Source organism: Propithecus coquereli, unplaced genomic scaffold (genome assembly GCF_000956105.1).
Source record: "Propithecus coquereli isolate 6110/MARCELLA unplaced genomic scaffold, Pcoq_1.0 Scaffold393, whole genome shotgun sequence".
Taxonomy (NCBI): domain Eukaryota; kingdom Metazoa; phylum Chordata; class Mammalia; order Primates; family Indriidae; genus Propithecus; species Propithecus coquereli.
In genome coordinates, this window is record NW_012149652.1 from 1,244,606 (window position 1) to 1,260,243 (window position 15,638).

At 33.8% G+C, this 15,638-nt stretch overlaps 1 protein-coding gene across 1 annotated transcript in view; it reads right to left on the reverse strand.

Annotated features, from left to right (window-relative positions):
- Positions 1-15,638, reverse strand: part of NAALAD2 (N-acetylated alpha-linked acidic dipeptidase 2) — a 46,939-nt gene that overhangs the window by 5,810 nt on the left and 25,491 nt on the right. The window contains exons 14-18 of the mRNA XM_012652652.1: positions 14,722-14,813; positions 13,043-13,133; positions 11,131-11,395; positions 6,215-6,296; positions 3,946-4,038 (exon numbers count right to left, since the gene is read on the reverse strand). Coding sequence (XP_012508106.1) covers positions 3,946-4,038; positions 6,215-6,296; positions 11,131-11,395; positions 13,043-13,133; positions 14,722-14,813 — 623 coding nt within the window. The remainder of the gene's footprint in view (positions 1-3,945; positions 4,039-6,214; positions 6,297-11,130; positions 11,396-13,042; positions 13,134-14,721; positions 14,814-15,638) is intronic.

Below are 15,638 nucleotides of genomic sequence, written 5' to 3' on the forward strand. Positions count from 1 at the left end.
CCAGGAGTTTGAGGTTGCTGTGAGCTAGGCTGACGCCACAGCACTCTAGCTTGGGCAACAGAGTGAGACTCTGTCTCAAAAAAATAAATAAATAAATAAAGCTACTTCTTTCCCCAGTAAGTGTGTGTGGAATTTTGCTTTCAAGAAAGGGACATATTTTATTAAATGTTCATATCAGGAATTAAGTCCAACAGTCAAATCCTAGAGCTTGTTCAAAACGTAAATCTACTGTAAGAAACACTATAGGGCTCTGTATGTCGATATTAATGATCAAAGAAATTTATAATGCTAACACTTAGATATACCAAAGCACATCAGGATTTATCACTCTTGCCTTTTAAATTTCAATGTGACCTCAAATGGAGCTTTCTTACTAAAATCAGTACATATGCTAAGCTGTTTACAAGCATTGATATTATGACCTGTATATGAGTCAGGAGATTAGAGAAAAAAGTCATAGGTATTCCTTAATATACCTACCCTCCTCTGGAGAATTGTAAATGGAGGGATCACTTGAGCCCAGGAGTTCAAGACCAGCCTAGGCAACATAGCAAGACCTTGTCTCAACAATATATGTGTAATCTTAATGCTCAGCTAATGGTTCAAAATGTATTCTAAAAAATATGGTATAGTCTTTCTGGAGAATAATTTGGCAGTAACCTAATCAAATTTTCAAGTGTGCTTATCCTTTGATCCTGAAATCCCAGGTCCTGCCTTATAGAGATATTAACAAATGTTTATATAAGACACAAGGGTGTCCTATTCCAGTACTTTTCATAACAGTAAATAATTGGAAAGAAACTAATTACAAAGTCAATAAGGACTACTTAAAATTATAGATGTAAGCCATACAATGGAACACTATTATAACAGAGTAGTCACCCCTCCTCCCATAGATATGGAAGCGTAAAATTGAGAGTGAGGAATATGTAACAGAGGAGAATATGTAACGACAAAAATATTTTCTCTCTTGTTAAAACTTCCCCCACTCTTTGGGAACTGTGGCCTGGCCTACATCCCTGCCTTGGGCAGCGACAATGTCTTTTGTTCTCTGTGTTACAGGAGATAGCTCAGCCATCCTAGGCCTAGCACTGGCCTCCCAGGTGGGTGAGGTCACAGACTTTGTCTTCATGCAAAGATGGGCAGAAATGAACAATTAGAATCATTAAGGACAACAGCCTAGAACTGAGGACCCTCCCTTTAAAAGCTCTGTATTTCTGCTTAAGTGCAGAAAATTTGGATTTTGAGATGAGAGTCTATCATTTTTCCTCCTTTGTTGGCAAAGAAATAAACTTCCTTTCCTTCTCCTCAAACCACTTGTTCTCATTCTCCTGATGCAGCTTTGAGGAAGAGTGCCAAGCTTTTGGTAACACTACATGGCAGATTAGAAGAAAGAGCTAAAACTATATAAAATATACTGACATGGAAATATCTCTAAGGTATATTCTTAAGGAAAAAAAGCAAATTGTAAAATGATGTATGGTCCTATTTACATATATATAAATGTGTCTATAGATTTATATAAAAATGTGTAAATATATATGAATATATAAATGTGCATATACATTTATATGTAAATATACAATATGAATATATATTTTACGTTTAAATATAATATATTTATATGTAAACATATACACATAGACAATATATACGGTTATCTCTCAGTATCTGTGGGGGATCAGTTCCAGGACCCTCCATGGATACCAAAGTCCATGAATGCTCAAGTCCCTTATATAAAATGATAGTATATGCATATAATCTATGCAGATACTCCTGTATACTTTCATTTTTTCTAATTTATGTATTTATTTTTTAGAGACAAGTTCCCATTCTGTTGCCCAGACAGGAGTGCAGTGCTGCAATCATAACTCAACTGTAACCTCTAACTCCTGGGCTTAAAAGCAATTCTCCTGCCTCAGCCTCCTCACTGGCGATCTTCCTGCCTATATACATATATATGTGTTATATGTGTGTATGTATGTGTATATTTTTATACACACATAAATGCATTAAAAATTTCATGCTAAACTGTTTTTTCTAATTAAAAAAAATTTTTTTTTAGGGATGGGGTCTCAGTATGTTGCTCAGGCCGTTCTCAATCTTCTGACTTCAAGAGTTCTCCTGCCTCAGCCTCCCAAAGTGCAGATATTATAGGCATGAGCCACTGTGCCCAGCCCAAAACACTTAGCATTGATATTCTCTGAAGAGAACAACAAAAGTGGGTGTGGGATGTAGGAGTGGCACTGTCCCTTTTTATTCTATATGTTTCTATAGAGTCAATTTTTTATAATGATAAAATACAGATATTTTTCTTATAAATAAATAAATACATAAAGATAGATTAATAACACCAAAAAGAAGGCTAACATTGTAGGTATGGCTTTCGACTTTTTGATTTATATAAATACTTAACTGATGGTTGTTATTTCATTTGTATCAATGAAGAAACAAAACATTTGTGTTCTTATTTATAATTTATTAAAATAGCCGCTGTTTTCTGAGTGTATCCCTTTCTGAGATAAATCTTCAATTTACTTTAAATCTACATACCTATGGGGTAAAAGCAATTATAATCTCTACTTAAGAGCTGAGGAATCTGAGGTTTAAGAGACATAATTTTCCCAGGTCACACTTAGGATGTAACAGAGCTGGGCTCTAAAAGTCTGTGCTTGTAATTATTTAAATGTTAATACTAATCACTAACATTTACAAGAAAGATAACATGTAGAACTATTTTTTGCATGTTATTTGATGATAAATATAGCCTTGTAAAGTAGCAAATTATCATCATCTTAATTCAGATGGGAAAACCATAGAAGTGACTGGCTCTAAATCACACAGCTCTAAGTGAACTAGAACACAGATTTTCTGACTTTAAATGCTAGGACCTTTCTAATTTCCACCAACAAACCACAGTTTAAAAGGGATCTTGAGAAAATAGAGGCATACAGCCATGATACTGAAATAAAACATGATGTAAAGATACAGAGAGAAAAACAAGATACAGATGTCTTTCGACTTAACAATGGGGTTATGTCCTGATAAACCCATCATAAATTGAAAATATAAATCAAAAATGCATTTAATACACATAAACTACTGAAGATCTTAGCTTAGCCTAGGCTACCTTAAATGTGCTCAGAACACTTACATTAGCTTACAGTTGGGCAAAATCATCTAACACAGAGCCTATTTTATAATAAAATGTTCACTATCTTGTAACATTGAATACTGTACTGAAAGTGAAAAAAAAAGAATGGTTGTATGAGTACTCAAAGTACAGTTTCTACTTAATAGATGTTGCTTTTGCGCCATCATAAAGTTCAAAAATTGTAAAGTCGAACCATTTATAAGTTGGGGACCATCTATATTTCTTTAGGTGAAACATGACAGACATCCTTGAAAGCCAAAAATGTTATAGAGAAATAGAGCTAGACTTATTCTACTTGACTGTGAAGAACAGAACAGAGTCAAAGGGAGAAAGTCTCAGGAAAATAGATTTCAGATCTTTATGAAGAAAACTTTATAATAATTAGACCTTCCCTAAAATGGAATGGGCTTCCTCAGGAGGTAGTAAGCTTTCTATCACTAGAAGATTCAAAGAGAGACTGAATAACTACTTATCTGAGAATCTATAGAAAGGATTCATGTAGACAGTTGTACTAGATGAGCTCTAAGATTTCTTTTAAGATTCTACAGCTTGAAGATTTTGTTAGAGTTCTTTTTCAACTATCATTTACCATTTTCACTCACAGCAAAGCAATAAACAGTATGAAATTTATTTTTCTAATTTACATATTATACTACTATTAGATCTTGCCCATATTCCCTTCAGTCTACATATTCACCTTCCACTCATCTGATGGCATTAAAGATGACTTTGGGTATGCTGTTTTTGGTCATAGTGATGTGTACCGTTTAGTGGGGCACTTGTTTCCTTACCTATAGAACCGCCTCCCTGGTAAACCAAGAGGATCAATAAATGCTCTTTCCAGCAGCATCAATTGGTCATTCATGATTCTCACTGCAATGGGGCTTTGAGAACAAGATATACATAATTATAACACTTACCATGGAACCATGTTTTAAAATAACATTAAATAAAGACAAGGTGTGGGAAAATAAACTTCTAAAATCAATAGATTTTAAACAAAATGCATATTAACATATTAAGCTTTACATGGTAAGCTACTACATATAACAGCAGGGTCATCCTGACATTTTTAATAAGCAGAGAGACCCATTGGAAAATGGTTTTTTTTCTAGATCACAGACTGATCAAAAAGAACTGAAAGGCCAGGCATGGTGGCTCATGCCTGTAATCCTAGCACTCTGGGAGGCCAAGGTGGGAGGATCACTTGAGGCTAGGAGTTTGAAACCAGCCTCTGCGAGAACAAGACCCTGTCTCTACTAAAAAAAAAAATAGAAAGAAATTAGCTGGGCAACTGAAAATATAAAAAAGTTAGCCGAGCATGGTGGTGCATGCCTGTAGTCCCAGCAACTTGGGAGGCTGAGGCAGGAGGATTGCTTGAGCCTAGGAGTTTGAGGTTACTGTAAGCTAAGCTGATGGCACTCTAGCCCGGGCAACAAAGTGAGACTTTGTCTCAAAAAGAAAAAGAACTGAAAGACATTATTTCTAGGAGGATAGCCGAACTTCCTGGAAAGGCAGACAAAGTAAACTATCAAGTTGTTCCTGATAAGCCATTCAGTTCTGTGGAAGAAAAGAGCAGATAAGAGCTGGGCAATAAAGAGTAAATGAAGGTTTCTGGAGTCTGTAAGAAGGGTAGGAGACAGGTGCATACAGTGGACAGGGAATCCCCTTTGACATTCTGACTTTCTTTTTGGGGAGCTGAATAAGTGTCTTGGGCTCTCCTACAGTCTCAGGGAGAGGCCCTTCAAAATGACTGATACAGCTTTCTGTCGATATGCAAATTATTCTGATTAAGTCTGAAAAAATAAATGTGATATGGACTGGACCAATTTATGCTTGTTATGTAATGTTTTACTTTGAATATACCTTTTAAGCTATTTTCTTCCTTTTTTTTTTTTTTTTTAGGAAGAAAAGGTTAGCTTTATTTCATAGAACCAGGATAAATCACTAAGGAAGAAAGAGGCAGTGCTTTTTTTTTTTTTTTTTTTAGGAAGAAAAGGTTAGCTTTATTTCATAGAACCAGGATAAATCACTAAGGAAGAAAGAGGCAGTGCTAAGAGTAAAATTCAAGTCATTTGAGAGCACTCTACGGAAAATCTACACATTCCTATAATAGAGGTCTTCTAAAAACTAGTTAAAATATATCATTCCTTAATTTGTGGATATAAGTGAGTCTAATAGTTGCATAGGTCGATCTGAAACATGTCACTAATCTGGTGACGGTGCCATGAGGGCCACAGGCAGTGAATAGCTTTTAAACTATTTTCAACCTAAAAGTGGCAAGAAGTTAAATGAAATGCAAAAAAGTATCAATTAAAAAGATTTTTTCTTTTTTTTTTTTTTTCAGTGATAAAAAGACAGGGTCTCACTTTATTGCCCAGGCTGACGTGCAGTGGGCAGTCACAGCTCAGTGCAACCTCCTACTCCAAACAGCTAGGACTACAGGCGTGTGCCACCAGGCCCAGCTAATTTTTTAAAAAATTTTTTGTAGAGACAGGGTTTTAGTATGTTGCTCAGGCTGATCCTGAACTCCTGGCCTCAAGTGATCTTCCCACCTCAGCCTCCCAAAGCGCTGGGATTACAGGCATGAGCCACCATACCCTGCCGAAAAAAAGAATTTCTAAACTGATACATAGGAGTATCACACAAGGGACTGTAATGAAATATATTATAAATACACCAAACCTATAGAGCTATGAATTACTAGCTATAGTCAGAATTCTCATCATGCCAACTCCTAAAGACATGTCTCTTTGGCTCTTGACTTGGGCCAAAGTCAAGATGAGCTTTTAGTCTACCATTCAAAGCAATGCTCCTCAAACTTCAATGTTAGTATAAATCACCCGTGGGATCTTGTTAAAATGCAAAATTCTAATTCAGTATGTCTTGGGTGGGGTCTGATACTCTGCCTTTGTAACAAGTTCCCAGGTGCTGCTGCTGCTGCTGGTCTGCAGACTCTAATTTCAATAGCAATGATTTAGAGGTGAATGCTTATATGAGTGAAAACAGTTCATTCTAGTAATGAGATTGCTTTTCAAACAGTAGGCATCTGAAACTTACTTATTAAGATCGACTTGAGTAAGTCTTCTATGAAAATCTGAAGCAGCCTCTGAGAAGTTTTTCACAGCAGAAAATAAGGAGTCTTTTATAAAAATAGAAAAGTAGAAGATAAATTAGTAAGCACAAGTGCTTCACATTTCAGAGGCTCACTTTCCTGCCCTTCCCATTCCAGATTGATATGACTGAATAGATGCTGAAACAATTTTTCTACTAAGCCTTCTTGGAGATCCATGAAAAGTTATTAGAAAATATCACAACAAAGAAATATTGTATGAAAACAAAAAATGGCTAAATTGGTTCTTAAGGAAATAACTTTCAGAAGTCTAGGACATACAATTCCCTAACCCATAGTCCACCAGAAAGCCAGCATTCATTTCTTTATTCATTCATTCAATGCATATTTATTAGGACTACTATATGCTAAACACTGGATACAATTATAAATAAACTATGATTCTGTAATTATTACGGAATAAAACAATAACATTTTTTGTTTTCAAATAGTACATTTAAGATCTTATTCAAATGACAACCTATGACAAACTGATATGTTAGACTCTGAGAAAGAGAATCAGGTTTGGCCTGCTTAGATTTTTCTTTAGTTCACAAAATTTCTAAGGAAAGTAATTAGGTTCTCAGTATACTCATCCCTCAGTATCTTTTGGGGATTGGTTCCAGGACCCCCACGGATATCAAAATCTGCAGATGCTCAAGTTCCTGATATTAAACAGTGTAGTATTTGCCTATAAACCTACACACATCTTCCTCTATACTTTAAACCATCTCTAGATTACTTATAATACCTAATACAATGCCTACACATCACTTCATTCATGTGGATTCAACATAGTACTTGGCACATGGGAAATTCAAGTTTTGCTTTTTGGAACTTTGTGGAATTCTTGCCAATTATTTTTGACCCACGGTTGGTTGAATCCACAGATGCAAAACCCATAGAAAGACAGGGCCGACAATATATTGTATTTTTCATTACAACACCCCACTTATTGTTTTCCATATTTTCTTAAAAGGACTTTAACATACATTATTGATTTGTTGTTTGTATTAATCCTGTGATGCAAGCAAAGCAGGAGATACAATATTCATTTTACAGATAAAGCACTTAACACATCAGGACATGGGATTTCTATTAGGTCACACAGGTAGTGAGTAGTACATTGAGTCTAAGCACATTCAGTGTAAAACACAGGGGCTTTTAGTCCTAGATATTCCTTAAGCTTTAACTGTCATTTTTTAAAACCTTGTTCAAATCAAATAATCTAATAATAGATGGAGTGGAAGCTAAGAGAAGACAGTACTGAAGATTGAATTTTAAATTTCGAATACAGTACAGAAGTCAAGATAGATAAGAACTGAAATGTGTCCCTGCGATTTAGTGACACAGGTCAATGACAACTTTGGCAAGAATGGTTTCTCTAGAGTAGTAGGTTCATAACACAGCACAGTGGATTGGTTAGTAGGAAGTAAAGAACTATAGATAGGGAGTACAGATTATGCATCCATCCATTCATTTATTCAATCATACCTTCATTCCTTCATTAATACATTTTCTCAGGAACAGTTTTTGTCTGGCACTAAATGAAGAATTTGTAAAGGAAGTAGAGGACATCAGATAGAAGAAATGTTAAAATAGAAAAGATTTCTTCCTATGATAGCTTAAGAAAGAAAAAAAAAAGATATTAGAACATTTAATCTGATGGATAGTCCCCAACGGTAATAGAGATTAATTTCTAATTTAGACAAACTGTTTTGTCAAATGACACATTTATTTGGTACAATTATACACCTTAGATAATGTGGCATTACTATAATGATAGTATATATACAGGGGTAATAGACACATTTATATGCAACTACTTACCTCTTCTGATACTACAAATCCATCAAACTTAGGATCACAATTGTAAATCAATAGCACATGTAAATGGCCTGATTCTGCTTTCACAACTTACAAAACATCTTTGTCACATTTTAATTGTCATTTAAAGAAACTTTTGTTCCTTTCACCTTGGAGACATATGGATTAAGAGACTAGATTCGGAATCTAAGTCCTTTACATTAAATTAAAACTATTCAATAGGGTGACTTCCTCGCCTATAAACTGAGATAAAATTCAAAGTAGAAAGATAAAGAATCATTCATAAAAAGAACATTATAAAACAAATATATGCCAATAATGAAATGATTTTAGATCTCCAACTATACACACACATATGCTAATATAGTAATTCTACTGTATGCTATAAACACACACATTCACATGCATTTTATCTAAATACATCTTTATCTACTTAATCCTCATGTGGTTTTTATATTCTATTTTTTTACCAGTATGAAGTTGAATCCAGTTCATTGAACCTCTTCCACTTAATTAGCTATTTCTCTTCACTATATGTGTTAACCATTACTCATTTTAGTCATATGCAATATAAACAAAAACACTAACTTAGGCAAGGAATGGGATTTATTGGTAGCCTAGTTGGGAGGGATACCAGGCAGTTTGTAGAATTGAAGAAAGAACTATAGGAATTTCCAGGTCTGGGTCTCATTCTTCTTCCCCAAATGTGTCTCTCCTACTGTATACAGATAATTTCCACGTGAAAAGAGCATGGTGGTTGGCTTCACCAGCGGAAAAACTCTGGCAGAAAGAAAAAGCCTCTTCCCTCAGCATCAATTCCAAAGAAGAAATCTGAATGCCAATATTCTAGTCACATGCCCAGACTTGGATCCATTATCATTGCCAGAGGGATGGGATTTACTAAGTGTTTTAGCTTAGTTTCTTCCAAAAGAAGAATCTGCGATAATGATTTGTTCACAAGCATTTTATTAATATTTGAGAGGCAATCCCAGGAACTACTGCAAGGGAGTGGGGAATATAACAGGGAACAGAGTGGTTTAAAGAGCAATTTATTGCTATGGACAACTGAAGCTCCACATGTCGGAGATCCTCTTAGAAATCATGTAGATCATAAGTCGGAGTTGTCACACTAAGCAAGAAGGTTCTATACGTATTCACAAGTCTTCATTTCTTGTACATACCTCTGTCATATATGGGAAAATTCCTACTGCACTGTACTTTAATGGTTAGTTAACTTGTATTATATTCACCACATTTAATTTCTTCAGAATCTATCTCAAGACTTGATGCATCATAGGAAATCAATGTATGTTTGTTGAATCAGTTAATAAAGAATAAAATTATTAGATTTCTACAACACTATCAACATGCAGTTGTAAGACTGATCTGTGTTGTGTGTAGAGCACCATTTAGAGAGGGGAAATAATGTGTTTATTATAAAATAAATTTTTAGGTGTATAAATTGATTATTCACTAAATATCCAAATCTAATACTATTGAGGTGTCAAAAATAAACCCCATTTGTTTCTAGAAAAAAAAAAAGAAAATATGGCAGAGAAAGGCATTAACAGGTCAAACCTCAGAAGAAGGTATACAGGTAGAGGAATTAACCTGGCATAAAGAGAGCCCTTCTACTATAACTGTGTAGTTTTTGTTTCTTGGTTGGATCCTGACTTATACAAACTAATAAGAGGTAATTCACCAAACAGAAATCAGAGTATTTAGGATGATATCTGGATGATGGATAGCCACAGATCTATAAATGTTCATTTTGCTGTAGCCTCTGCTTATTTCTCCAGTTTCATCTTTCTTCATTTCCCCTATCTTTGCAGAGATATTCCAATCATATAGATATAAACACAATTTATATCTTCATTTTATTTTCTAGATCATAGTACCTGCTGTTCTTCATAACTTCATAAAGATTACTAATCCTTTATGTAATAATATTCAACAGTCATTACAGACCACTCCATACCTGTTCTCTGTGTTCCTATAGTACTCTTTATGCACCCCCATAATAACTTGTCCTCTGCATTTTGCCTTCTCCATCTCCATATGAGACTTTAAGCACTTTCAGGACTATGACTTTGTCTTAAACATTCTTATATATCCCAGGAAAAACATAGTATTTGGTATGCAGTAGATATTCAGTACATAACATATATGATAACTTTGTTATATAGGAAGAATATGTGCCCCCAGAATAAAATAGTTACAATAAAACAATAATAATAGATAACATTTATTGAGCACTAAGTGCCAGCCACCACTGCTTCTATATATTACCTAACTAAATCTCTAGAACGATCTTTGAAACATGTTATATTCTTTTGTTTTTCACCATTTCACTTATATGAAAACTGACACATACAGAAGGTAAGTAACTTTCCCAAGTCACACAGTGACCAAATGGTAGAGCCAGTATCTGAACCAGGCAAACTGCTTCCAGGCCAAATGCTCAATGCTACTGTACTACATTATTATTTCATCCCTACTCTGTAGGAGATACACAGTATAGAATGACAACCACTAAATGGCCAGTTATAAAAGAAAAGAATGCTTACAACTATGTAGAAAATCCTTCATGTAGACAAACACTAAAAGATATATACAGTGGTGAGTAGGGGAAAAAAAAGATATATATAGTAATAATAATGATAATAATAATCATTGAAAATATGTCCATAATGGAATTGGTGGTTTTCTCTACTTTTCAATCTTTTATAATAATGCTGCATTTATCTAGTATTGTTTCTATAACACTAAAAATGTTCTTAAAGGCAGTAATATAGGAAAAATGTTTACCACTCCAATGTTTGTAGTAATAACTTGGCCATAATGGATTCATTTTACACAGATCAGATTAAATCCTATTCTTTAATAGGTGTTTATTTAAAAGATTTTGTTTAGAAGTCAGAATTAGTGAGAAAGGGATATATTCTAGGATGAAACAATATGTATTAATCATGATAGAAGATAATATCTTAAAGCTCTATCTTAAACACTATAAAATATCTGTCCAACCATTTCTTACCAAATGATACTCCATGGTCTCTCAATTGTTGGTCATGCTTCTTGGATAAATTGTAGATACTTGTTGCATAATTTTGCAAAGCTTTTGCATAGTCTTTAATATTAAAAGGAATGATTTTAGAGTCTGCAAGTTCATATACCAGTGCTCCTCGTAATTGAGCCACAGAAAGGTGTTTTTTAAATGTGGGGTCATAAAAATTCTCTACCAGTTCGAATGTCTCATAAATTGTGTGGTATACAGGGTAGCTGCTGTACTTTTCTGTTTTCTAAAAAAAAAATGGAGAGGGGCAAGTATAAACAAACATTAAATATTTAAATTATAATATTTTATATAATCATAAAAATAACTATAGAAAAAATACAACCATATAGCACCCTGCGTTTTATCACAATGAAGCAAAAAGTTAGAATCTTATTAAAATACAACCAAATATGCACTGATTTAAAATTTTACCATTATTTGTTTTATAATTCATGTAACCTTCATTCAAAATGCTATTCCTTGAAAATTTTTCTTATTGTATTTTTGATAACTAAAATTAGGAAATACATATTCAAACTGCACCTCAGCATAGTTCAAAATTATCTATCAGTAGACTGGTAATAAAAGATCTGGGCAGGTAAGTATCTATATAGCGGCAGGATGATGTATTTAAGTATGTTCCTTTACTTCCCAAGCAGTATATAACCAAATGCCATTTAACCTTTATTACATAATTAAGGGCTAAAATTATGAACATGAATTATTACACAGTAGTATCCTATATAAATATTTTTTGAATTCTTAGGGCTGCCTATTCTCAATTTTAGTTTTTACCATCCACTACCTTGTTTTATAGGGCTATCATTCTTACTGCTTTTAGTACCACTAAAATGAAATCCCTGTATCAGCCCTCTCCTTTTATCTAATTGTTTGCTTCTAATCTATAGTAGTCTTCAAAACTAGATAATTTTGTTCGAATTGATGACACAGTATAAAAGTGAACAGACCTTGAAAAAGATTTAAAACACCTCTTTTCTGTATTAAGTGTAATGAATGTTAACATATCTTTTAGGTATTAAATGTAAAGAATGTTAGTACACAGCATTTATAAACATACTTTGGGTTACTCTAAGTTGATTTTCTTTTTTTGTATTCTGAATAGTCAAATTTATAAGCGATATATGTATTATGTCACATTATATACATTATATATGGGCAGGCAATATGGTGTATTGAATTATGATTTGAAAATTGATTAAAGTTTATGACAAATATGTATCTACTAATGTAATCTGCATTTTGGTTTATGAAATAACTTATAACGTTGACAAGCAAACATATACGTTGGTTATATTGCAAATACGTGCATATCCATCCAGGATGTTTGTGTGACAATGGTACAAACCAGTCAGTGTAGAACAGAAAAGAGGATAAAGTTAAAAAAAGAAAATTGCTTTATTGTCTAACCAAGGGCCCTTACCTCAGAAGATAGTCAAGGTGGGGAAGATGAAGAGGGGCTGCTTACAATAAAGAATCTTAGCCCTTAACTAAAATATGTCCTTCAATTGCATTTTTCCTCAGAAAGAGCATTTCACCACCTACAAGACTCTTCTACAGAATGAGATTTTTCTGGCAAATCCTGCATCAGGAAAAGGATATGAACTACTCAGTACTGATAACCAGCTAAGTATTTGGCATTACTCTGTGAACTGTCATTTAGCTGAATAACTCCGATAATGAAATATTCACGAAATAATTCAAATTATTTCCTCATCCATCTTCAAAGGGACATGCAGTCTATCTCTTTTCCTGGGACTTTTTCCAGGCCACATGTCCACCAGATGTCTGGTGCCAAACAACTCAATGACGGAGTTCTCACAAAAGGAATGTGGATGAAATGCTGTATATTCAAAATGATAAAATGGTTTACCTTATTCTTAGTGTAACGGGCTCTGCCTGAAGCAATTCCAAGTCTCTGAAAATAAGCTTCAAAATCACTTCCCGATCCCAGCTTATTGATTCTAGATGTAAAATATAGTACACACACACAAAGAAATAAATGATACAATGTTAAATAGATGGGACAATGAATCTTGTCCCAAGAATAGCAAAGAATTATATGTACACTTCTAAGAATTAAGTAAAGTTTAACCATCCTCAAGACACTTTCCTACCGTCTGCTGAAAAACTGCCACGATAAACCTATAAAGTTACATTAAATACAAGAAGTTTGGCAGTGTCACGAAAGACTGAAGCCTGGTAATGATGCTCTCTTCAATATTTCCAGCATTTATAGTTTTATTTAGAGGGGAAAACAACAAAGACATTGGCCCTGCCCTCAGAGAACTATCAACTAGTAAGAAATTGTCACAAAGAAGTCTATATTTAAGACCATGAAAAATCTAAAAATGTGCCTTAGTTCGTTTCAGAAATAAAAACAATCATAATATATTTCCTTGCATATAATTAAGAAACCTCTATTAATCTATCCACATGTACATCCATATACATATATAAAATGTAATGACATGGAAAATTACTTGTGATATAAGTCAGTAAAGCCGTATGTAAAGTTATGTATGAATTAAGAACATTAACTATATATTTTCAAACTATTAGATTATTAGATATGTTTTGGAGATTGAGACCTTCAATGTTTTTAAAATCTTTTTTGTATTCTACTATTTTTGTTAAATTAGCATATGGAACTTCTACAATGGAAACTTATAAACTTTCATAAGACTGATTTGGAATATGGAATAAAGGTATAAACTGCTACCGTCATAGGCTGGTACAACTTGAGTATCCCTTATCCAAAATGCTGAAGACCAAAACTATTTCAGATTTCAGATTTTTTCAGATTTTGAATATCTGCATATACATAATGAGTTATCTTAGTGGTAGGACTCAAGTCTAACCATAAAATTCATGTATGTTTCATATATACTTTATACACATAGCCTGAAGGTAATTTTATACAATATTTTTAATAATTTTGTGTATGAAATAAAGTTTGTGTTAAACACTTATGTGTGGAATTTTCCACTTGTGGTATCATGTTGGTACTCAAAAAGTTTTGGATTTGGGAGCATTTTGGATTTAAGATTTTCAGATTAAGGATGCTCAACCGGTATATTAGAAATAGCATTGCAGTAGAAAACAAACATAAAATGAACTCAAGGAAGCTTGAGTAGTGTGAATGAGAAGGTGAAGAAATTAGTATTTATATAAATCTAAATTGTATATAAAGATACAATTTGGTGGTGATTAATAATGCCCCTTAATACATTTAAAAGTAAATAATCCATCATGAGATTTTTACTTCATTATCATTTGAAGTTATATTATTTATTAACGGTGAATAATGTAGAAAAATCATTATGGCTAAAAATTTGCAAAACTAGATCTATCTGTGCTCTATTGCATGCTAAAAGACTTAGCTGTGCTGGCTAATCAGCAAAAACAAAGGCTGGACAGAAGAACTTTATTATCTTTTCTTTACTCAAATTAGTGAGGAGACATCTGAGAAGTGCATGTTTGGAGAAACAAGGTGCAAATAAGATGTCATAATCTATCCTATGGTAGAAAAAATGCATACGAGTAATTTACCTAGGAAAATTTTTATTTTCAGGTGAAGGGTCTTTTTCTAACCAGCTTTCATAAAGTGATTTACCGTCAAAACCATCATCAGGGCTGGAGATCTAGAAAGATAAATCAAACACTGGGAATTAGAGACAGAAGCAACTAAATTCATGCCAAAATAAAACCATATATTATTTGTCATCAACTTGTACTTCTACCTATATGTACATACATGTATCATGTTCATTGATAGAAATATATTTTTTGCAAATGGCAAGAAATAATCTAGCCCAAATTCTTTTATTTTTATTTCTTAGAGTTTTGCTACATTGCCCAGGCTGAGAAAATGACAATGAAATTTAAGAGCATCTAATAAAGATGTTAGGTACTGTCACATGTTTTTGAATACTTGTCCTGTTTCAATCTCATCCCATCTCTATTGAGATGCACAAAAGCATTGTGTTTACTGTTAACATAGGCCCTTACCATTCCATCAAGTAGAAGGTAACAGTGGTGATTCTCAGAGTAATGGCAGGGCTGAGAAGTAGTCACTTGTCCTGAGCTTAATATGGATGAGATGGTACTTCATCACTGCATACAAAGTCCTCAGCTTAGAAATAGTCTTGGCACTCCACAGAATCATTCCCTTCCCCACCAGCATGTTGCAGCTACAGAGGCTTTCTGCTCGTTTTTCCAGAGAGCTGATTGCTCTGCTCTACTTCTGTCCATTGGTAATGGCTGAGAGAGATTCTGTTCCATTTCCTACATCCTGTTTGGATTGAATTCCCAGCAAAATCCTCTCATTTTCTGGAATAATATTATCTCAATGTAGTGCTAACCAGAACTGTCCCATACAATTTAGATTAGTCTTTAAAGAAGAGAGAGAGAGAGAAAGAGAGAGAGAGAGAGAGAGAGAGAGAGAGAGAGAGAGAGAGAGAGAGAGA